This window comes from Heteronotia binoei, chromosome 5, assembly GCF_032191835.1.
Source record: "Heteronotia binoei isolate CCM8104 ecotype False Entrance Well chromosome 5, APGP_CSIRO_Hbin_v1, whole genome shotgun sequence".
Classification (NCBI taxonomy): domain Eukaryota; kingdom Metazoa; phylum Chordata; class Lepidosauria; order Squamata; family Gekkonidae; genus Heteronotia; species Heteronotia binoei.
The window spans coordinates 113,483,598-113,507,207 of record NC_083227.1 but is presented as its reverse complement, the minus strand read 5'-3'; the positions used below and the strand labels follow the sequence as shown (position 1 = coordinate 113,507,207).

The window sequence follows — 23,610 nt, the reverse complement described above, 5'->3', positions numbered from 1 at the left end:
TAGGAAACAATAAGGCTGAAACCTTTAGTACAGGCAATGAGCAGTACTACAGCAGGACAGTCAAGCGAGCTTTTTGAATGCTCTGCATGGGCCCCAGCCATGAAGAACAATGAAAGATTTCCATGGGGAAACAGGATGAGGACTTTGGCAAAGAGCCCAGAGGGCTCAAAACTCCAGGCTTGAATTTGTGCATGTTCTTCCCACACTGGCACAGGTGGCAGGATCCCTTTAGACTCATCCTTTTGGAAAACAACAGTAGAACTGCTTCATTTCTTTGGGGGGGGGGGAGAGGAGAGAGAGAAAGGCAGGCTTAATTCCTATGGAAGCTCCTGACAGAAGGCAGAAATACAAACAGCTTCCTGCCCATTCACTGCCACACCCAATGGAGTCCCATACAAGCCATTAAAGCCAGGAATCAGCATGCTATTCTAGCACTTCAGGATTCCCATCAGACCATTATCTAGAGGCAAGATCCATAGCCTGCCATCCCAGGGGAGACCCCTCAAATGAGTGCTGCCTAAACAAGTCTACATACCTAAAGAGAGTCTCAGCTGTTTCTGCTTCTCTCACAGTGCGTTACGGTAATACAGCAAATCAGGTGGGGGCATGAATGGACAGGGTGGCCGAAGTTGTTCCCTGTGAACTACATCTGCTAGTAGTGATTGCCCTTGTGATACAGCTGCCCTGCCCTGTTGTCTCCCACCATCCATCTCTACCAGCACATGAGATAGATGACTTGCACGGGAACCAGATGTTTCTGGTGCACAGTGACCACAAGGGTAGGAAAGGAGAGAAATGCAGAAGGACCCCCCCTCCCTGACAATTAAAAATGTATATGTTTATATACATACATTCATAGATATATCAATATAAATATATAAAACAAACTCCAACAGATGAGCAGATGGGAGGCCTGAGGCCAGGGCCAGCCCTGGAATGTTTCACTGGCTCCTGCCATCATCTCTCTGCTGTGGAAGAGGTGCTACAGCAGGGTGGTCCTTTGGCGGTACACCAAAGACCTCTCCACAGAGGGGCCTGTTCTCCCCAGTCCTGGAGCACTTCCTCTGTCCAGCAAGTGTCTGCTGCCACCCTGAAAGAATGAGCCCGTATTTGTCCAGCTAGCATATGCTGGACCGTCCGCTAAGCCAGTACCATCTCCTGTGTAGAGTCAGCTTGCCGCCTGGCCAGGCTCATAGAGAGAATACATTAGCTGCACCACCTATAGGCGAGTGGGTTCCTCTTCACTTTCACTGCAGTTCCCACAACAGTCCTGGAGAAAGAAGGGAGGTGGAGTAGGGAGGGGGCAGGGGAAGCAATGGGAAAAGGAAAAGCACACAGCAAGCACAGAGTGAGTAGTTATTTTTCCAACAGGCAGACAGACACAGGATTTTTTTCTGCCCCCCAAAGACAGACACCATTGCTTAGAAAGGATAGCTGCAGCCCTACAACAAACCAAACCAAGTCTTTTGGTGGAATTATTCCCAAGATTAAAGCCCTTTGGTAGCCAACCCACAAGACCTGTGAGATGATCTTGCTGGGACCCTTTACTACTTGCCATAGTTAGAATAGGATCCATAGTACAAGAATGCATTTGCAATATAAAAAAGGTGAGCTCTTATTTAGGTTCACTGCAGCTAGAAGAAGTTGCAAGATTGTTTTCATTCATTCCAGTGGCACAACTGCAGTGACAAAAAGAACAGACTAGTGGTAGGAGCCCCATGGCACAGAGGGGTAAAGCTGCAGTACTGCAGTCAAACTCTCTGCTCATGACCTGAGTTCGATCCCAGCGGAAGCTGGGTTCAGGTAGCCAGTTCAGGTTGACTCAGCCTTCCATCCTTCCGACGTCAGTAAAATGAGTACCCAGCTTGCTGGGGGAAAATGTAGATGACTGGGGAAGGCAATGGCAAACCACCTCGTAAAAAGTCTGCCGTGAAAACGTCGAGATGCAACATCACCCCAGAGCCAGAAACGACTGGTGCTTGCACAGGGGACTACCTTTACCTTTAGGAGCAGAAAGCACATCAGCAAGCCCTCAGAAAGCATTTAAGGCCTTTAGGTACAAAGCTGAAGAAGTAAAACTCAATTTCCTAAGAGCAGGAGGGCCACAAAGGAAGCACGGCAGCTTCAGATGCTGGAGAAGAGAGGATGGGGAAGAAAGACACACCTGTTGCTTCCATGGAAAAGGACGAAGCTCTTGATTCAATTTATGGTGCTTTACAGGAAGCATGGTTAGTGGCTTGAGGGGCTATTAAGGCACATGCAATCTGGAGGGGGAAGGAAGGGGGAGAGAAAGGGAGGCACTGAAGAGGTAGAATCCACATCCCCATGTCTTGTCATGTCCGCAAGGGAGCTTAGGGCACCAGGTAGTCATTTTCCTGAGCAGAGCAGCTGTGAGAGAAGGAGTTGCTCACCTCTGGAAAGAGAAAACATGCTGTGAGGCCCAGTCAGAGACAGCCATGCTCTCTCCTGAGCCCTTCTCCAGCTTGCACAAACCCCTCTTGTCAAAGACAGACTCCTGAGCAGGAACCATCAGGATGAGGGAAAGTGATGAGCTCACAGCTGCCGATACAAATGAGTTGTCACTCATGGCATGCTGTTGAAAGGGCAGGACTCTAGCACTGGGTCAAGATTGTAGCCAGCAGAGGGGGCACAGGGGCAGTGCCCCCTATAGAATCCTAATTGGGAAGATTGGGTGGGGGTGCTGCAAATTCTACAGGGGGAACTGCCCCTGTGCCCCCCCAACTGGCTACAGCGCTGCACTTGGGTGCACAACACCTGTTTCTCCAAAAAAGCTACAAGCACATATGCTGTGAACAGGGCTGTTTCTAAATCACCAAAATGCAAGAAGCAAAAAGGGGGCATGGCATGGAGCTTCCCAAAGTTATCCTATTCTAATACACATTGCTAGCTTAAAGCTTTACTTGTTTGTTTCTTTAACAAAATTTGTACTCTGCCTTTCCGCCCTCGTCAGGGCCACCAAGACAGTTAACAAATGAAAGCATACATTTAAAAAAATCTTTTAAAATAATTTAACTAACAAAGACACATCATTAAAACTAGAACTAAACTATATACAAAAACACAACAATCAAAACATTGAGCAGGAAGGAGGAATCACTGAGAGAACACCACACAAATAAAAAATAGCTTCACCCGCTGGCGGTTGACAGCAAGAGAAGAGGACAGACCAATGTCCCTGAGGATTGAGTTCCAGCGCTCTCCCAGGCTGCCACCCACCTAATTTCAGGAGGTGGGGAAACTCAAAGCATGATATCTAAAAATGGGAGCAAGGGAGTAAGTTCATAAGGGAGTAGGTTGCCTTTCAAGTACATTGGTTCCAAACCATGTGGGGCTTTCAATCTGTCCACAGACAGATTGGGATTCAGTGTAGATGGGCCGAGACTGCAGTGATGAGTTTTGCAATTGTGAAAAAGACCAGTCAGTTTGAGCCAGTCATAACATGACATCTGTGGATAGGTAGGGAGAGGTAACAGGGCAGACAGCTACAAGGCTTTTCCAGGGCTAAAGAAGCCTTTCAACTACAACCTAATGATTGCTTATGCTAAACTACCAGCTAGATACAAAGCAATGGCAGAACACATGCTTTGCATGCAGAAGGTTCCAAGTTCAATCCTCAGCACCACTAGTTACAGCGTCAGGTAGCAGATAACATGAAAGACCTCATGCCAAGATCCTGTAAAGTCAATACTAATAGGAGAAGACAATACATAGACTAATGGTCTGGTTCAGTGTAAGCACCTACATGTGTTCAATTTTGAGTGTTTAAACACACAAACATGCTGCCTTGTGGGTAACAAACCTAAAACAAGCATTGTATTATCCAGGGAGAAAGTTACCCTAAGTGCTGTCATCTAGGAACAAGTATCTATATGCAGTTTATGTCAATCAGTTGAACTAACTGAGACCCAGCAATCAGAAAGACGGTGTAGGCTGAGGTGTTTGGCTATAGAAAAGCAAGAAAGATGAAGGAGAGTATCCCAATACAATAGTGATGTGTTTTGCAAGCTGAACTCCACAGCTTAAGAGATACCTGCTTCCTACCCCTCAAGACATTACCTGTCGGCTAAAGAGACGTTGCAGAAGGCCTTTTTTGGGCTGGGGAGGTTGTTGCCCCTTCCAGTCCAGGTCAGGAGGAACAGCACCATCTGGACCAAAGACATTCAGCTCCTTGAAACACTCAGTCTCTATCATCTAGAGAGGGGGGAAATATGCAGAATTTGCTACCATTCAGGGAATATAACTTTGTGACATAACATAACTCTGTGACACCAGCTCCCAATTAGCGCTGTTTGAATTCCTCCACCAGCCAACCAGCCATGGAACAATTCTGCACCCACCCTGACAAGAATGGCTGACCAGGCAAAAGCATCAAGCTGCCTACCTCATTCTGCCAGGGAATGGAGACACTACCCGTTGCAAACTTATGATAGAAGTCATGGTCTGTAGGTTCCAGCTCAACTCCCTTGACAGTGGAGAACTGCTCAATGTCCAACACGTCCTTGCAATAAATTGCTTGAGGCTAGGAAGAAGGGGGGGGGGAGATTCTATTCAAGAGCATATTCTCCTGTACACAGTGAGCAACTGGCATGAGAACAAGATGCTCTCAGGAAACAAGGTAAGCATCCTGAACTCACATCAGGCTTGAATGGTGGGTCTAGCATCCCTGCTTCCAACCGCTTGAAATTCAAATGCTTAAAGAGCAGGTGCTCTTTCACCTCTTTGGTTCCAGTACCTCGACAACCCAGCCGTTCCATTGGGTCCTTGCAGAGGAGCTAGAATACAGAACAGTACAGTCAACAGTACAGTACTACACTGCCAGGGAGCCTCAGCCACAAAAAGAAGCAGTCCTGCTTCCAGGAAAATCATCAGTAACCACCTCAGACCATTACATTTTGCTTTTAACTAGAACTGAATTCAAACCATCCCTTCCCTCACCCTGAGCCCAAACACTATTTAGCTTGCTGGCTTAGAATATTATGACTTACAATGCAATCCTCTGCAGAGCTGCTCTAGTCTAAACCCACCAATTTCAAACTCTGCATAGGATTACGCTAAAAAAGCAACTGGCTGTATTTTGTTCTCTCAAATCCTTACACTTGCCAAACCTAAAGAAAGCCTCACACTTCAATGTTTGATGGCTGTTCATGCAGCAAGTCCTAGGAGTGGGGCTGAGACATGTTTATACATATGGACACTCCCACCAGTCTACCTTTCTTTAAAATGCAGATAAGAGATTCTTTCACTATTGATGTGGGACTACTGGTTAACCAGAGACCTAGATGCCTTCAATGAGGCCATCTATATTAGCTATTCATGACTTTATTTTCCAAGTGCCTTAATCTGGTAAATTGAGACAGCATGAGTCAATGTAACATGACACAAGGAGGGGTTCAAATACTGGGTCACTACTAGATCCCAGGCAGATTTTCCAAAAGTCAACCCGAACTGGGGTGGGTGGGAAAACAGGTGATGTCAGGCGAGATCAGCTGAAGTTTTAAGTTTCAAATCACATCAGAGTTAACTGAACGTGGACTGTTATTTACAATGGAATTTGAGCTGGTGCAGAATTGAAAAAGTGGTTCAATTTCCTCACATATAAAAATAAGCTTCAGCACAGCACCATCAATCTTTTATCAAGAACCAATATGCAGCTGCCTGACAGGCACCCCACCCTGAAGAGGACAGGGTGGGGTGCCTGTCAGGGGGATCAAAGGAGGGCAGCTTGTCCAAGGCCATGGAAAACAGCATTCATACCATGGAACAAAAGGAGCGAGAAGCAGGTGAGAACTTTTCCGAGTACTCCTCCTGCACATCCCTCACAAGGCGTTCCACCTCTTCACGCTTGATCTTCTTTTTGCGCTGCTGGAAGGGAGACTGCCCCTCAATCATCTCATAGAGCAGGCATCCTAGGGCCCACCAATCAGGGCTGAACGTGTATCGCTCATTCTTTACTACCTCAGGAGCTGAAAAAGTAGCAAGGACTGTATGAGCAAGGCCATGCCGATTCTTCAAATACAAACAACTGGGGTGTGGCATGAAACTATACATATAGCAGCAAATATGACACCCTATTTGAATGTCATCACAACAGCAATAAGATGTGTATTCACAGGTGCACTTAACCCATACTCAGGAGTTGTGCCACACAGCTGGGTTACTAAGGCTGGTCACAAAAAACAACCAATTCAACCAACTAAGACCTTAGACATTCTGCCCTGACACCTGTTGCAACGGATGTACAGGAAATCCCATCCTTTTTCTCCACTGGAACAGTGCAGGATTCTGTATCTGCAGAACATTCACTAAAATACATGCATTAAGTCAGGGCTTCTTTTTGTAGAAAAAGCCCAACAGGAACTCATTTGCATATTAGGCCACACCCCATGATACCAAGCCAGTCAGAACTGCACTCCTGCTCAAAAAAAGCCCTGCATTAAGTTAATGCAGGCTAACTTGCAAAATCTTAATATTTTATTCATAGTCTGGTTTGTTGACTGCAGAGCTTGAATGGTGAATGCTCACTTCAGTAATCCATTTGGAGTAACTACTTCAATGCATTTTGGTTTTGCTCTTATGATGCTGCAAAGAACAGGATGCCAGAATCCTGCACAAACTTGAGTTAGGACACAAATGGCACAAAATATTTATCCTAAACTTTTATAGCATTCATGCCTCAACTTCTACTCTAGCAGAAATCACAGTAAGACTACAGTGTTAAACTTACTTATTAAGAATACAGGCCAAGATAAGTCTGGCTTCAATTAATATCTGGCTCAAGCTTTGCCATTGCTCTTCCAATATTACCTCATTAATTTTTAAGGATGGGTACTGTTCCACTTGGCTTAGGGCTATCCATCACAAAGTGACCATGTTGGACTTTTCACCAGAGTCCCTCCAGATAATGGCCCTAGACCAAGGTAGGGCTATAGTTAAGCAGAGAATGCTTGGCATAGAGAGGCAGAATGATATCATTCAGGTTTCAAAATTTTATGCCTTTCCGCAAAAGAGATATGTAGATATGATGAATCTGACAATTCCATCATATAGAAAGGCCTTTTCTATGGCCCGCTGTAATCTTTCCATGTGTGGTTACTGAGGGTTGATATAAAAAGGTGCCCCTGGCTGAGCATGTCTGCCCACGTGTTGTGGGTAAGGTAAAAAACGATTAAACATACCCTGTTTGGGTGTAGCCTTTATAGCAAAATATGTGTCAAATATCTACAGTTCATATTGCCAAAACTTAAGGGCCTCTTGGAATTTGAAACTAGGAATATACTCCTAGCAGATTCCAATCCACAAGTCACTCTTGCATATTCTAGTTTTCCACTCGCAGCTTCTAGAAGCCACAAAGATTATATAAAAGAGCGATCCTGAGGTGCCAAGGATTTTGTATCCTTTTGTCATTGGCTTGACATCAGTTCTTTTAAAATTAATATAATATTTTATGTAATTGTCTATACTGCATCCAGGTCAAGCTTCTTTGAATGTATTCGTATTGGCTATGGGTTATAACATTAAATAAATTAAACTTGTCTACTTGGAAGTAAAGTCCACTGAATATCTATACACACACACACCCTTCTTTACAAGAAAACATGCTTAGGACAGCATTGCACTGTTACAAATTTGCAGGGATTTGTTCTTTTCCCTGAAGCCAAGGCATTCAAGAGCAATTAGTTCACTTCAGGCATCCAAGAAAGCAAACAGTGCTGGGGTCAGAGGAAGGATCAGGGAAAAATTAGATATTGTAACAATAGAAGCAAGTAAGATGGACTGCAAAATGATGCAAGTTTGACCTATCTTTCTGAGGGCCAAACAAAACATGATGACATCCACAGGCTGGACCCATGGATGCCACCACCATTTGAAAGTTGATTTAAAATGTCATAAGGGCATTTGGCTTCAAATGGCAGCAGCACCCACAGGTCCTAGTTTGGCCCCAGTTCAAACACTTCTTAAAAGACTAATATCCTACATTGTAATGGCTTGCTTCTCACTAAATCCTATGTTCATCTCTGTTCAGAACTACATGTTTTGGGAAAAGACTGCTTTCCCCCATCCTTGCAAGATGTGCTTCCTGGTTTCCATGCTGATCTCAGTCAACTCACCAGAACATGTCGTGGATACTCACCCATATAGCCGACTGTTCCCACCCGACCTTTTATCGTCTGGCCTTCCGGAACATAAACAGCAAGCCCCAAGTCAGAAATGCGGATGTGACCTTATCAAAGGAAAGTGAGTCATGGAGGTGTTTAGTTTGTAGAAGCCCCTCAACCCAGAACAAACCGTGTTACAAAAGTTGGAGAGGCATCTATTTGCCCATGTATGAGGACATTTACTCACCGTGATCATCCAGCAAGATGTTCTCAGGCTTCAAATCCCTAGGTGAAAAAAACCTGTCAGATACAGAACCACACTAGATTTCTCCTTCTCAGCTAGCACATGAGGAACACCAGGAAAACTCAACAACTAGAATAGAGGGTACTCAGAAAACTGCCATTCTCTGAAAGCTCTGTTTCACCCATACCTCATACATATGTGGTTGGACCAATGGCCCATTGGATCAGACTAGTGACCCATTTGGCAACAGCCAACCAGTAGCCCTGGAAGGCCAAATAGGGTACAATGGCCAAGGCCTTCCCCTGAAGTTGCCTCTTAGCATTGTGTTTCAGAGGTTTAGTGCCTCTGAATATAGATATTCCCTTCATTAAATGTGGCTAGTAGTCACTGATCCAGCTACTCTCATGAACCTGTCTAGCCCCCTTTTTAAAAGCCCATCTATGCTCAGACTATCACTACCTCCACTGGCAGTGAATTCCACAATTTAATATACTTAAGTAAAGAAATGTTTCCTTTTGTCTGCCTCCTATTGTCCATTGGGTGTTCCTGAGTTCTACTATTATGGGAGAAGGAAACAAAGCCCCCTCTTTCAACTTCCTCCACCCCATGCATGATTTTATAAAACTCTACCATGTCCCCTGTCCCACACCCCCCACTGGTTGGTCCTTTTTTTCTAAACTGAAGAGTCCCAAACTTTTCAGCCTTTACTACAGGAAAGGTGCTCCAATCCCTGCTCATTTCAGTTGCATCTTCTGTACTTTTCTCAGCACTGCACTATCCTTTTTGAGATACAGTGACCAGAACTGTAAGTATTCCAAATGATACTGCATGATGACTTTATACAAGGGCACTACAATATTTGCCATTTGATTCTCAGTCCCTTTCCCAATAACCCCCAACAAGGAATTTGCCTCTTTTTACCACTACTGCACACTGGATTGACATTTTCATAGATCTTTCAGTCTTGGTCTTAGAGAGTTCAGAGTCCAGCTGAAGATTGCACAAATTCCTGCTGGCTTTGAAATTCCCTGAATACCACCTTTTGCTGCAAGAAACACCTGCTCTCATCACCTGTATACTATTCTCTCACGGTGAAGGTCTTCCAAACCACAGCAGATTTCAGCAGCATAGAAAACAGCTCGCGGCTCCTCAAAGCCCGCTTCTCCCATGTGGTAGATATGGAACTTCAGGTCCCCTCCATTCATGAGGGTCAAGACCAAGCACAGAGCATCTTTCGTTTCATATGCATAGGCCAAACTCACCTACAATACAAGCCAGGTTAGTCAGCTACTAGGAGAGAAGCAAAACAACCTCACACAGCCACAAACCAAACACAAAGTGTATATAAAATACAAAGAAGGCTCAAAGCAAGATGTCACTCAGGTAATAGGCTATTAGATACTATGCAGCATCTCCACAGATAGGACTGTTCCACCTACACAGTGTGATTATCACCTGCTGCAGCCCAAATGCCCCCTGAAAGGCTACGGTGGGTCTCCAGCATGAGGGGGAGATTAGAGACTAGAGTCATGATCCACAGGCAGAAATCTCCCAATTATAAATAACGCCCTTGATCTCTTAAAAGTTCAGATCAGTTAAAAATGAAATACACAGGTGTCCTATTAGCTGAAGGGCACACACATGTTCAGGAACTCCTTTATGACGACAAAGCCAAAGAATACAAAGCCTAGCCATATCAATGAAATTTCTGCATTCACTGAATCCAAAGACAGGATCCACCTTGTAGGCATGTTGCTACTCCCTTTCATTAAACCAACCAACCTAATTTAAGAAATCAAGGATTACACTTTATTCTTTAATGGAAACTTGGTTTACAGAGATCTTCCAAAACCGTCAAGTTAACAGCGAAAAAACATGGCTTAAATACAAATAAAACTGTTATCTGCTATCAGGTGACTTTGAAGCCACTAGCAAAAGCACTCTTTTCTCAGCTTCCCATCAGTGGAGAAGCAAATCCAGCCATCTGTCAAGAGGTGGAAGCTTTTTAGTTATACCAGACTTTTCTCTCCAACAGGGACCCAAAAGCTTACAACATTTTCATAACAACCCTGTGAAGTAGTTTAGGCTGAGTGACTGGTCCAAGATGACCATGCAAATGGCTATGGCACAGTGAAGATTCAAACCTGAATCTCCCAAGTGTTAGTCTGATACTCTAATCCAAAAGACCTGAACATGGTGCCTGCAAACATGTTTCTAGCATCTGCCAGGAGAGTGGGCAGGACCAGGTGGAGATTTTTCCAATGAGGCTTCTGACTGGCCATCGGAGATTTGATTGACTGTGCAGATTTTTAAAAATGTTGCTTTGTCAGTAGCTGCCACTACGGCACAAAGATCTGCACTGTATGAATGAATGTAAGCAGTGGCAGTCATTTTGTGGCTAGCTCTTCTTCCTTTGGCAGCCATTTTGTAGCTGTGCACATCACTGTGTCAAAATTCAAATGGACCTCACAGGTTTCAAAAGTTTGGGGACCCCTGCTCTAATCACTACCCCACAGTGGCTTTGTCATTCAGCCAGGAAACCTTCACAGTTCTGCTTCTATGGTTTTAAACCACACTGGCACAGATGGAAAGCCCAGTGCCACACAAACATGACCAATAGCAGGAATCCTCTTGATTGCTACCCAGTTGAGAAAGGTGGATGGCAACTGAATGGAAAAGACCACTGTAATGAAAATCTGGTTCATAAATATTACAGCAGCTGTGAGATAAAACCACAGAAGAGTACCTCATGAACAGTGCCTCTGAAATGAAGACCTTAGAAGACCTTATAGTGGGGTGGCAGAGAATTGGAAGGGGGCTCAACAGTGCAACAGCCATCATCCAGATTAGGGATGAGAACAAACTTGGTGATGAATTAAAGCTTGTCATGAATTCTGGCCTCTTTGGGGTTTTCAAATCTAAGTTTATGAACTGAAGAACTGGGATGAACTATCAAGAATTTTGGGTGCAATTAATGGTGACTCCTGATGGCTCTTCAGGAGAAACAGAGCTGAGCAGCTGGAAGCTCCCTGTCACTCAGTTGTTTGGTTTAAATGGCTCAGACCCATTTAAACCACTACTGCTTTGTGCCCCCTGCAGCAATTTGTGAGGAGCAGAACAGGGATTTAAATGGAAGGGGTGAGGACCCATCCCAGGAGATCTTCCTTCCCTTCCCTTCTGCTGGCAGCAACTCCCTGCTGAGAGAGATCTCCCCCCCCCCCCTTTCTATTGGCCAGGGCTTGCTGCAGCCAGCTGAAATCTGAGAGGGAATACCCTTCCCGAGAGATCCCCTCCCTTTTCTGCTGGCCACTGTTTTTCAGGCTGTTTTCTGCAGTCATTTTAAGGTTCAAAGGGAATTCAGGAGATAGCACAAAACAGTTGTGCAGCGGGGGGGGGGCACCTCCCCACCCCACAGCTGCTTTTTTGGCTTTTAAACTTTAAAGGGACTGCAGAAGACAGCCAGAAATAGCTGAGCAGTGGAGAGCAAGGTGCTCCCTGCCACTCAGCTGTTTTTCCGGCTTCCTACAAACTCTGTTTAAAGGGACTGCAGTCTCTTTCAATGGGGCTTGCAGGGCCACCAACCAGTTCGGTCTGTGTGAGGCCAGTTCGGTTTGGGGTTTGGTCCGTGGGCTGCCACAGAGCCCGAACTGCCTTTTTTTGGTCTGTACCCATCCCAAATCCAGACATCCCCCTGGTTACTTGTCTTAAGTAGATGGTAACTGAGGACAGCCATCCATGCCCCAGTATTATCAAAGTGCCCCCAGACAACTGGCTACTAGTCCAAAGTACAGCACCATGGGCTCATGGTTGACAGGAGGGATATCCATCAGCTGTCTGGTTGAGGAAATTCAAAGCACTGCAGCCTTCTGTAGTATGAAACTCAGAGTTTCACTGGGGTGGGTGAGAGTCAAGGGCAAGATCAAGCCCTGTCTCATCCCAAGCACAAAAGTAAAGCAGTTCCTATGTACTTACTACAAACCTACTGTTCACTTTCTCCAATATCTGCTTCTCGTTCAAAGCCATAGCTTCCCCTTTCCTCTTTTTTATTCTTTTCTTCTCAAGTTTCTTGCAGGCATACATCTTCCCAGTGGCTCTTACTTGGCAAGCACATACCTTGAGAGAGAAAAAATGTCCTTAGAAAAATATAACTGACAATTCTTAGGATTTTATGATTTCTGTCTATCAAACAGTTAAACTCTGAAATCATAACTCTCACTTGAATAGCTAGCTTCAAGGTAAAATGCTGTAGAACCTTAGAGATTAAATGATTATATTGTGATATACTGTGAAACCACAGCTTATGGCAGAAAAAAATGGCTCCTTCCTCTTGCTGTGGGGAAAAGAAATGCAATCCACCCATCAGAGCTCAAGAGCAGTTCAACCAAAATGAATAGTTTTAAGATTGTATCCTTATGATTACTCAGTGTTAGAATTCCTTTGCTTGGAGAGCGGTATTTATGGAATGAAATAATAAAAGCAGCAGAAAGCACCCAACAGTGCCATCCTAGTAACACTTGGCTAAGAGTAAGCATCACTGAATAGACTTGAGTACAATTTTGAGTACAGGGATTGCTCTCCAAGATACTTTGTATGACACTCAGTAGAATGCTGAAGTTCAGGTGAGTACTTCTGTGCATCAATGCCCAACTAACCAACAGCACCTGCATACAGGACTGAAGTTTTGAGTCCAGTAGCAACTTAATTTTTCCAAGGTATAATCTGGGACTCTCAAAAGCTTATTCCCTAGAAAATTTTGTTAGTCTTGAAGGTGCTACTGTACTCAAGTTCTGATCTACTATTACAGACTAACACAGCTACCCACCTGAAACTGCACACCCAGCTCTTATTATGGAACACAACACTTCCAACATATTCCATGCTACTGCTTCTTGAAAGCAAGCAGGGAAGTCACCACCTGTGTTGAGGCTACATACCTCTCCAAAGCCTCCCTTTCCTAGTACACGATACTGGCGGAAAGTGTTCTTGGTCACATGCCGCCTGAGAACAGAACAGAGGAAACTAGAGTGAACTAGAAGTAATCAACTGCAAAGGTAAAAAGGTTCTTTCTGCTCCCTTATTTTGCAAATTAAGCAACATTTCAGTATTACAATCAATCAGACTGCTACATATGAAGAGACTAGGATCATGTAGCTTATAAGGTTATAAGGTTCAAGGCTGACCACAGCAAAAGCCAAAATATGCTAAACCAGACTCATTTTTCCTTCATGACCACCAGCCAGCAGCACCTTTCTTGACAGATAAGAAGCATGAAGCATACTCTTTACCAGGGCATCATGCATGAGGGCACTTGGTCAAATAAATTATACATGATACATACCGCTGAAACCACAGAAAGGTGGACTTTACCTTTCCAGATATTTCCATTGCAGAAAACGATTGAAGTAGATGCTGTCAAGGTAGTCAGCAAAAGGTGCCACACTCAGGTAGTCATGGATGAGCCTGAGAAAGTAAAGAGAGCCTCTTAGAAATAGTGAGGTTCTACTACACAATGACATACAGAGGACACATGGTGTTGAGTGCTCATTACACTTCAAAAGCTTGACAATTTCCAAAGGCTTTGAAGGGCTTTTGGCTCATGAGGCCAAGATTGTACTAAGGACCCCGGACATCCTGATGAGTTCAAGGACAAGATATCCAATCTGTGGAGCAATAGAAAGGAACAAGACAGGCACTTCCCTTTGCAGAGGTTGGCAGAATAGCAGGCTCCAGACCAGAGGCTCTTTGTTCCTAGAACACCAGTGTTTATGAGACAGTGCCAGAGTTTTTTGTATAGCTGCAAGGCCTGTGACTAGAGCCTTGAATTATTTTGAGTAATGACAAGATGAAGAACACAGGGAAAATCCTTCAAGCAATGGCTGTTTAAGAAGTTTCCTTTTAGTACTGTTTCAGTCTTCAAATTCAGCCATAGGTATAAGCACAGTTTTCTCTCTGTGATAATTTGAACAGTCCTTTCAAGATATGGAAGGACTGGTAAGTCTATGAAGCAAAACCTGAGGCAGTGTGAAAAGTTTAAGACAAAGAAGAGGCATCCCAAAGTGCCCCCTAAATGCTTCTCTTGGGTGACAGAGAACCCCCTCCTTCTCTGGAGCAGCATACTGGTCTGGAGGTCTGCAGGAGAAAGGAATTGCCAGAAATTATCCCCTTTCCACCACCATCAGTCCTCTGCAGGATCCAACCCAGTGACTACTATTCTGGGGAAATGCTGATGTTCTACCCCAACATCCTCCCACTCTTTCTACTCACTTGGTACATTCCTTGAAGAGCTCTTTACATGGCTCCTGCTCCAGTCGCTCTGAGCACAGATTTACTAGGTGTGAGGGAACTTCAGGCACATGGTCTGCACTCTGAGAACAAAAGATCAGGGTCAAACCTGGGAGGAAAAAATTAAACTTCTGTGTGAGCTAGTAGCTGGCACTAACATTTGCTCCAGTATGGTAACATTCAGATCGAAGACTCTGTGCTGGACAAAACTTTCATTAGGCTAAGTTCAGCTCTCACTACAGCCACTTACCATACAGCCCATCAGTGCAGTGGCTAGAGCCATATAGCTCCTTTTCTTCAATTCTGCAAATTGAGAGTGTTCTCACCTTAGGGTTCAGGTATGTCTCAATCAGTATCTGCCCACACTCCTTCCGTTTTTCATCAGGTGTCACTTCATACTCTGCCTATGGAGAAAAGAGGATAGGACAGAAAGTGTCACCTATTTGCTTTATGGGCTTGTACTAAGAATAAAATCCAGAAGGGAAGGAGATCCAGATCAACTATCAAAAGCCCATGTGGTCTAGCAGTTCAAAGTTTCACACCAGGACTGGGGAGACCCAGCTTCAAATCCTTACTTAGTCATGAAACTCCGTGGGCCAAACAAGTTCTCACAACCTAACCAACTTACGGGGCTGCTGTGAAGACAAAGGGGGGGGGGATCATGTATACTGCCATGAATTCTCTGAAGGAAGAGCGAAATAAAGAAGATATGGATAGATGATCAAATGCATTGAGGCAAATGAGGAAAGTTGCAGGACATCCATCACCTGCCCAAATATTCCTTGTGAGGAATTCAGTATTCATTATAAACCCACAGCATGCAAGTCAGCTCTGAATAGAATATGACTGCAGTAGACACAACAAGGTGAGAGTAAGCCACCTCTGTACACTCAACTCTGCAGGCAGGCAGTACCCATGCACAGCCACCAGAGGGGACAGCATCCCACACAGATGTGCTTACCAGAGCATCCAGGAACATGACACAGCGCATCAGCTCCACCCGGGTTTCACAAAACTGCCGGAAGAGCAAGCGGCCTATGGGCTGTTTTTCACACAAGCTGTGGTAGTCCCGCTCTGGAAAGAGAAAAAACATTAAACACTGGCCAATATCTGTACCAGATCCAAGGAAGATTCAAGAGAGGAGACTGAAGGTGGACATTTAAACCATCTTCCAGAGAACTCATTCAGTTATTTCTACAATGTCCCTCAGTTTACAAATGAGTTGTGCCATCTCTGGAAATTAAAAATCAAGGAAGAGAATCTATAGGACTAGGCATGTTCCTAGGCAAACAGCCTGTTATTTCCTCCCTCACCTCCATTTGGATCTCATCTCAGTTTCCAACTACAAGCCACATTTACCTGCAAGATTTTAAGAATATCTCTAGACTATCAGATCTTTCCTCCTGGTAACACAGCAGAGGAGATGCCAAACTGCACAACATTCCCACTGCTCATTGGAAAGTTTAGAAAAAAGGGCCACAAACTGCACCACAGAATACAGCATCCAAGCAAGGAAACTTATAGCTCCTACTGATTTCTAAATATCTCATTATAATAGCAGGACAGAGATACCCATCCTCTCTCAACCTTTCTTTGAGCGATTCCTCACCAGCATTTACTCCACCCCCATGCTTCTCCTTGCATTGGCACAAGCCACCAGTCGCTCCACAGCGCCTCTTGCTTCAGGGCTGGAACTCCAAAAAAAAAGCAGTCTGTTGCTGTGACAGTAACATCAAAAAACTGCAATGTAAGATGTCCATGGAGTAACTAGTGGGGAATCCATCGCTTGAACCGGAGCAGGGAGAAGAGTGGGGGCAGAGAAAATGCCAGTGAGGAATCACTCTTTGAGTAAGACTGACACTCCATATAACTCACTGTTTCCAAGGAAGCTCTCTCTCAGTATATGCATATGAAATCCATTGGACTTCACACTTCTCCAGTTTAAAAACAAGTGCTCCAAAGTGGTTCTAACTTGAGGCTCACTTCTTTTCATTATGTTCACTGGGTGGGTGGGTGGGGGGAGACATTTTCTCTTGTGTCCTCTCAATAAGGCACAGAAACACTGCCACCCAACCAGAAAAGCTGCTTAGCGCAGATCCAAATAATATGCTAAGTATTTTCATTCTAATAAAGTTGTCAGGTTATTTTTCCAACCACCACCCGTACACACTCCAAAATCTTACTTGTTTCCTTATTAAGCTGGGGGGGCACTACAAGCTCCTTCCTGCTTCTACCATCACAAGAAGCAGGAAATAAAAGCTTTTTTCTCTTCTTCTTAAAGCTTTCTTCTAACATTTCTCTTTGATGTGTAAGTGGAAATGATGTACACTGGGACAAAAAAATTCCAGCATCACAAGTACACTGACAGGTATCTGAACTGGTGATGACACCACCGTTTTGTTGGATGGGTCAATGAAAACATCAACTCAGAATAGGTGGAACAGGAAAATTCCATGCAAAAAGATAAAGAGACTAAAAATAAAGAGAATAAAAAGATAAGAGAATAAAACTGCTAGCATCATGATCATACTGTCTTTATCTCATTTCCCCCCTCCCCATCGTTGTGAAATTCAGTTAGTTACACCCTGTATTTTGCAAAATCCTTGGCTGGCACCTCCCCTACAAAGAAAGATTAAAGGATCTGGAAATCTCTAATCTCTAAGTGACCAGGCAGTGGTGGTGGTGGGTAAACATAACATGATTTTATAAGATTGTGCTTGGAGTAAGGAAAGTGGATAGTGGACTATTTGTCCATCTTACACAATCTTGGGGTTAGCCAAAAAAAGTAATCAGCAGTTAACTTTAGAAAAGCTGAAAAGAAGTACTTCCTTTAAACAATGTGTGCCGGCACAAGATGGGGGCAATGACTATTAGCTTAGATGACTTTAAAAGGGGATTAGACAAAATTCTGTAGGCAAAGTCTATCAAGAGTTGTTAACCATGATGGCTAAAGGCAGCATGTCACTGAATGCCAGTGGCTTGACTACTGCCCGAATTGTGGGTTCCCCAGGGCATCCAATGGACAGTGCATGGGACTAGATGGACCTTTAGTCTGATGGAGAAGGTCTGATGCTTTTATGCTTATGTTCATGTTACAAGGTGTTAATTCCTGCTAAAGTTACTGATTTCTGAGTGAAAGAAGGCAAGCTAGAGAAGTGACTTCTGCAGGGACATAGCAAGGCAACCTCCTCAGAGTGACTGAAAGATCCCATCATATCAGGTATAGAAGATTAGGATATTGGATTTATATCCCACCCTATATGCTGAATCTCAGAGTGGTCACAATCTCCTTTACCTACCCTCCCCGTAAACAAACATCCTGTGAGGTGGGTGGGGTTGAGAGAGCTCTTACAGCAGCTGCCCTTTCAAGGAGAATTCCTACGAGAGCTATGGCTGATTCCAGGCCATTCCAGCAGCTGCAAGTGGAGGAGAGGGAAATCAAACCCAGTTCTCACCGTTAAGAGTCCATGCACTTAGCCACTACACCAAACTGGCTGGTATAGAGAGTGGAGTCTAATTAGGAATCTCTAGTGGAGTCTAATTTGGAGAAAGTAAGGGTGGAGCAATGACATCAACCAGGGAAACTGTAGGCAGCCTCGTGGGTGGGTGGGTGGGTGGTTAGTTCAGGTTCATAGAAGTCTAATTCATTCATTTATTTTGACATGCTAGCATTTTTCACAACTCTCAAGTATCCCCAACCCCAGAACAGAGTTTAAAAAACACTGATTTGGGAAAAACACAATGGTCACAAACGAGGTTTCAGTTGCCTGGGAGTAGAGATTCTTTACTACAGCTATCATTCCTCCCCAAGCCTCTAAATCCTCCCTCCAGTCAGAAGGCATATCCAGTTCAAGTGACTAATGCAAAAACACAAACCTCTCTAAATCACAGATTTAACAAAAATGGAATGAAAGAGGAATGTTCTTCCAGTCTCTCCCTATACACCACTGTATACCACTCCTGATAAACTCCATCCTTCTTCCCTGGCCTAAACACACAGAGAACAAAAGCAGGGCTGAATTTGCTCATGTGAGACCTTGTTCTTTAATACAGCTGGATATTTATTTTGATTTTCATTTCACGATGCAGAACATTTCACCTCAGTGCTGTACCCTTTTAAACACCAGTCAACAACAGTGCCATCAGCCAGTTTTATTATCAAAGACAGACTGACCCACCTACAGACCAGGGAAAGTCAAGAGTTGACCCCTTCAGTATGACTGTCATTTCATGGAAAGAGGCAGGGCCATAGCCAGGATTTTTCATTTAGTGGAGCACATAGCCATGAAGAAATTAGGGATTAGGGATTATTAAATAGTATATAAACATTTTATATAATGTTTTTATATAATGCTGTTAGCCGCCCTGAGCCTGCTCCGGCGGGGAGGGCGGGATACAAATAAAATTATCTATCTATCTATCACTGGATCTCCAGGTCCCGCAATGAGTATGGCATCCCTCCCCCCAGCCAGGTCCCACCTAGAGTCTGGTGGCACTTGCCTTGTTGGCTTGGGAGTCTGAGGGATGGAGACAGTCAGGAACTGGAGGGTGCAGCAACTTTTGCTTTGCTGGCTTGGGGATAGCTTGCTTGCCAGCAAGACACAAGAGAGGCAGGCAAGAGAGAGCACAGCAGCAGCACTGAACTGGATGACAGGGGCAGGCCTTTAGCTACAGTGGGGTATTTGGGGGCATGCCTCCATTTACTGCAAAGACCCCTTCAAATGCCACCACATGGGCCATAGCGGGCAGGCAGCTGGACAGGGGAGGACAAGATGCACATGGAAGCATTGGTGGTGGCTGTTTCCTGGGTCCAATCTGCTGCTTTGGGGGACAGGTGGGTGCTAGGGCCAGGAACCGGGGAGGACCGGGACGCAAGGCAGGTGATGGGGGTGGCTCCTCTTAGTCTTTGTCCTCCTCCTCTTCAGCTGCTTCAGGAGTCAGGGGCAGTGAGGGGGCAAGCAGCAGCAGCAAAGAGGAAGAGGAGCCCCCTGGCAGGCCATAGCAGGCAGCCATCTGCCTGGGGGAGGACAAGGCATGCTGCTGCTGCTCTAGGAGGGGGTGAGGAGCCAGGGGTGGAGTGAGCCAGGTGAGCTGCTTTGGCCTCTGCCTCCCTATTCTGTCTGCACACAGAGGCCCTTTTGCCCTGATGACTTTGCAGGCTGAAAGGCAGACTGCTGGCCAAGTCATCCCCCCACCCAACTCACCTGGCTTGTAAGGGAGGAGGCCCTGAGTGCAGCTAGCAGCAGAGACTGCCAGGGGAGAGGACATCGGTTAGATTGACTAGTAAAGTGAGGCTGGGCATGGTGCAGTTGGTATAGAGCTCCAGTGTGAACTTAAGAACATAACAGAAGCCATGTTGGATCAGGTCAATGGCCCATCCAGTCCAACACACTGTCACAGAGTGGCCAAAAAACCATGTCCCTCAGGAGGTCCACCAGTGGGGCCAGGTGTGGTGGGCAGGGAGCCAGACAGCTGAGCAGGCTCTGAGGGCAGCCTGTTGACTTAAGGCACCAGTCAAGGTCTGCAGGCCTGAAAAGAGATATGTATGATTGGATCACTGGATACGTTTGCATCAACAGTGCAACACTACTCCACTTTTAGGCAAAGTTATCAAGTGGTAAACTACAGTCTCACAGGGAGAGGAAAGAGCAATCCCATGCTGGCTGGGGTTGATGGGAGTTGTAGGCAAAAAACATCTGGAGAGTTACCGTTGGCCACCCCTGCAACAGGGTTTTTGTTTTTAGTTAACCCCAAAGGACTCAGGATAGTATTATGAAGTCCCACCCACCTGGCAGGAATCATTAGTCATCATTTCCAAGGAAGTTTGTCTTCTGCCTCAAGTCTCTCATGGAGCATGTTGTAAGTACTCTTCTCTGTGCGGCAGTTTCTCTAAGGAAACTGTGGTTTCCTGATTTGCGAATATGCTCAGAGAAAACAACACCAAACTAGAAATGGTGGAGGGGCGGAGAAAGGGGCCACATGCAAGCGGTACTGTTTCCTTCTCTGCTAGGAAATGAGTGTACTGAATGAAGGAAGGTGAAAGGTTCAGAGCCTGACAGACTAGAGAATTCCACTATATCAGAGGAGCTTGGGGTCTAGCTAAGCTATTTTGCAAGACAAGGGCCCTAGAGTAGATAGATAACTCCTATGTTAGTCAGACTTGCTCCTTCTCCAACTTAAGAGGAGGAAAATGTTATTTTCTTTTCATGATAATTGCTGCTCCGAAAAGAGGAAGTGCTTGTAGGGTCAGTTCACACATTATGGAAGATAAACGCACAAAGCAGGGTCTCCTTATCAAACAAATACTTGTTTCAGAATGTCAGTGTGTTTCACAGTTGTTTATTACATTTATATCACACCTTTCTTTCTTCATGAAACTCAAGGAGGAAATTCTCAGGTCTCCTAGCCAGCTCCTGCCCAATTCAGACAGAACTTCAGACCATACCTTGAAGATGCACCACCTGTACACATGCAGGGCTATGTCTGAATTAGCACTAACTGGGGAAGCTGTGATAGTGGTGTACTGAGAGAGACAGCACCCTTCACTTCTCCTTCATAGTCTGAACAAGTGTGGCTTGTGGCTCCCCCACCTGAGGGCTTTTCAGCACATGACTAAGAAGAGGGATCGCTGAGCTCAGTTTCTCATTCAAAGATGCCATTGAACCACTTGACAGCATCACTGTAGCAGATAAGAATTTGGAAAGATAACAGGGGAAGACACAGGGGGATCCTTCTTTTTTTTAATTAATGAAGATGTGGACAAATGAAAGGGAAAACAAGGCATACAAGGAGAATGTCACAGCCACACTCCCAGCTGTATCCAGCTACAGAGTTCTGACTAATCTGGGTTCTTGCAGGGGACACAGGAAGAGAACTAAAGAATGGTTAACTCCCTCCATCTTGGAGACAGAAAAATCAACCTACTTCCTGTCATCAAGGATTATGGGAGGGGTGTCCAAACATCAGGATGTCCTTCCCTCAAGTGAGAAAAGCCACCTTATGGGAAAGGAAAATTATGAGGACTAGTTCAATAGCAGCAGTGGTGGAATGAAGTAACATACAAACTAAGCCAGATCTAAACAAAAGTCAGATGGGTGAGCCACGCAGAAAGTTTCAATACTCAGCAATGGTACACTGGCAGAACACCAGCAGTGAATTTCATCTTCCATCACACACAAGATAATGCACATCCAAAAGAATAATTAAGTGAAACCACTCAAGGAAAAAGCCTGGGCGTCACTGTGGGCAGCACAATGAAACCTTGGCTTAGTCCACAGTTGAGATCAGCAAGGGGGGAAAAAAACAAAAAACAGAGGAGCAGAGGAGAAGCTGAACAGAACAATGAGCTGTTTTCTGAAAGGTCACATAAAGAGGCTGGGCTGGGATCTAAAAATCAGTATTCAGAACGTCAGTCTTCCATATCATAATGCAGAAGTCAGCATGACTAATTAGGCGGTACAGCAAACCATCAAGTTTTTATGTGATGAACTTCTCTCACTCAGCTCAGCAACCTTTTCATACTATAGCCTAGTTAACTGAGCTAGTTAGAACTGAGAATTTCAGCTCTATTTATAATTTAAAAAGACAGATGCTCAGATGCCCTGAGCCCACCTTGGCGGGGAGGGTGGGGTATAAATCAAATTAAACTTAAACTTATATCTCAGTTTCCCTCCTGCAGAACCCAAAAGGATTACTTTTCCCTACCAGCTTACAAAGCTCTTTATAGATGAATCTATAGAACTGGAAAAAACATTTTCCTGAAGAAAATAATAATCTGAATAAATCTGAGTCTCAGAAAGAATAGCTAACTCTGACTCACTCTATAGAGAGTGGAATTCAAGTTAAAAGACCTCCTTTTAAATATTAACAGCAGCAGCATCAAACAGCATGATCTAGGTTAGAAGAATCACCTTTGCCATCTTGTGAGGAAGCTCATACTTTGCCACACACCAAAGCAGTATAGAATGTCCTTTCTAATGGCCTGGATAAGCATGTATTACCAGTAACAAGATACCTTGAGCTATATATTCAGTAACAAGCTGCTCTGACCACATTTGCTGCACCTAAGGTTCGCTGTGTATGCTGCTCATCACCCCAAAAATTCCTTGTACTGTCAAAAGAATCAGCTTGAACTTAAAAAGGAATCTTAGAGATAAACTCAACATCTTTCATCTTGGGATATATCCTTGGACTGGCACTCTGACTGCAAAAGAGATCTCAGCCCCTAAAATGGCAATCAGCAGTGAGTGCCAGAATGCAGGAATCAAGCTCAGCCTAAAACACAAGAGCTGTTTTGTTTTGCTGTTTAGTTGTCTCTCTCATCTCATCCCAAGCTTCTTTTAAAACTATTAACAGAAGATGAAACCTGATTCATTTAACAGGTGTGGGAAAAAGTAAATTGGTCAACTTCTAGGAGAAGGTGCTCTATCTCTTCAGAGCAAGCAGTCCTTTTTTCCAAATGCTGATGCATTTCAAAAGGCTCTGGGATCAGGGAAAAATGCTTTTGATGATTCCCATCAAGCTAGTAGAAAGACAAAAAGGAGCTTGCTTAGATCTCAGAACAGCTGGAAGCAAAAGCACTGATATCCACAGGTGAGCACACAAAATCTTTTTCAAGAAAGTCTAGCGAACAGCACACCATCTATTTCAAAGAAGATTATGGAAGCTTTGTAATGGCGCGTGCACGGGCCATAACTGAACATATGAAACTGCCAGTTTGGTGTTGTAGTAAAGAGTGCTAGGCTAGACTCTGGGAGACCAGATTAAATCTCCATTTTGCCACAAAGTTCCTCAGAATCATAGAATCACAGAATTGGAAAGGACCTCCAGGGTCATCTAGTTCAACCCCTTGCACAATGCAGGAAATTCACAAATACCTTCCCCACAAACACATCCAGGGAACCTTGCTCAAGCCAAGATGTAAAACAAAAACAAAAACAAAAACCCACCAACCTCCAGGTCCCTGGC

The 23,610-nt window shown here is 44.6% G+C and overlaps 1 protein-coding gene across 2 annotated transcripts in view; it reads right to left on the bottom strand.

Moving 5' to 3' along the window:
* The window catches only part of GRK6 (G protein-coupled receptor kinase 6), a 34,363-nt gene continuing 10,753 nt past the window's right edge, over positions 1–23,610 (bottom strand). Inside the window, exons 3-16 of one of the 2 annotated variants that reach the window (XM_060240147.1) lie at positions 15,605–15,717; positions 14,970–15,047; positions 14,626–14,726; positions 13,729–13,821; positions 13,296–13,359; positions 12,334–12,474; positions 9,433–9,623; positions 8,365–8,402; positions 8,153–8,242; positions 5,776–5,984; positions 4,656–4,793; positions 4,403–4,540; positions 4,078–4,212; positions 1–1,270 (exon numbers count right to left, since the gene is read on the bottom strand). In XM_060240147.1, the coding sequence (XP_060096130.1) occupies positions 1,220–1,270; positions 4,078–4,212; positions 4,403–4,540; positions 4,656–4,793; positions 5,776–5,984; positions 8,153–8,242; positions 8,365–8,402; positions 9,433–9,623; positions 12,334–12,474; positions 13,296–13,359; positions 13,729–13,821; positions 14,626–14,726; positions 14,970–15,047; positions 15,605–15,717 (1,580 nt within the window). In that variant the 3' untranslated portion in view covers positions 1–1,219. Of the gene's footprint in view, positions 1,271–2,159; positions 2,414–4,077; positions 4,213–4,402; positions 4,541–4,655; positions 4,794–5,775; positions 5,985–8,152; positions 8,243–8,364; positions 8,403–9,432; positions 9,624–12,333; positions 12,475–13,295; positions 13,360–13,728; positions 13,822–14,625; positions 14,727–14,969; positions 15,048–15,604; positions 15,718–23,610 lie in introns of those variants that run through there. The other variant, XM_060240148.1, reaches the window with a different exon arrangement.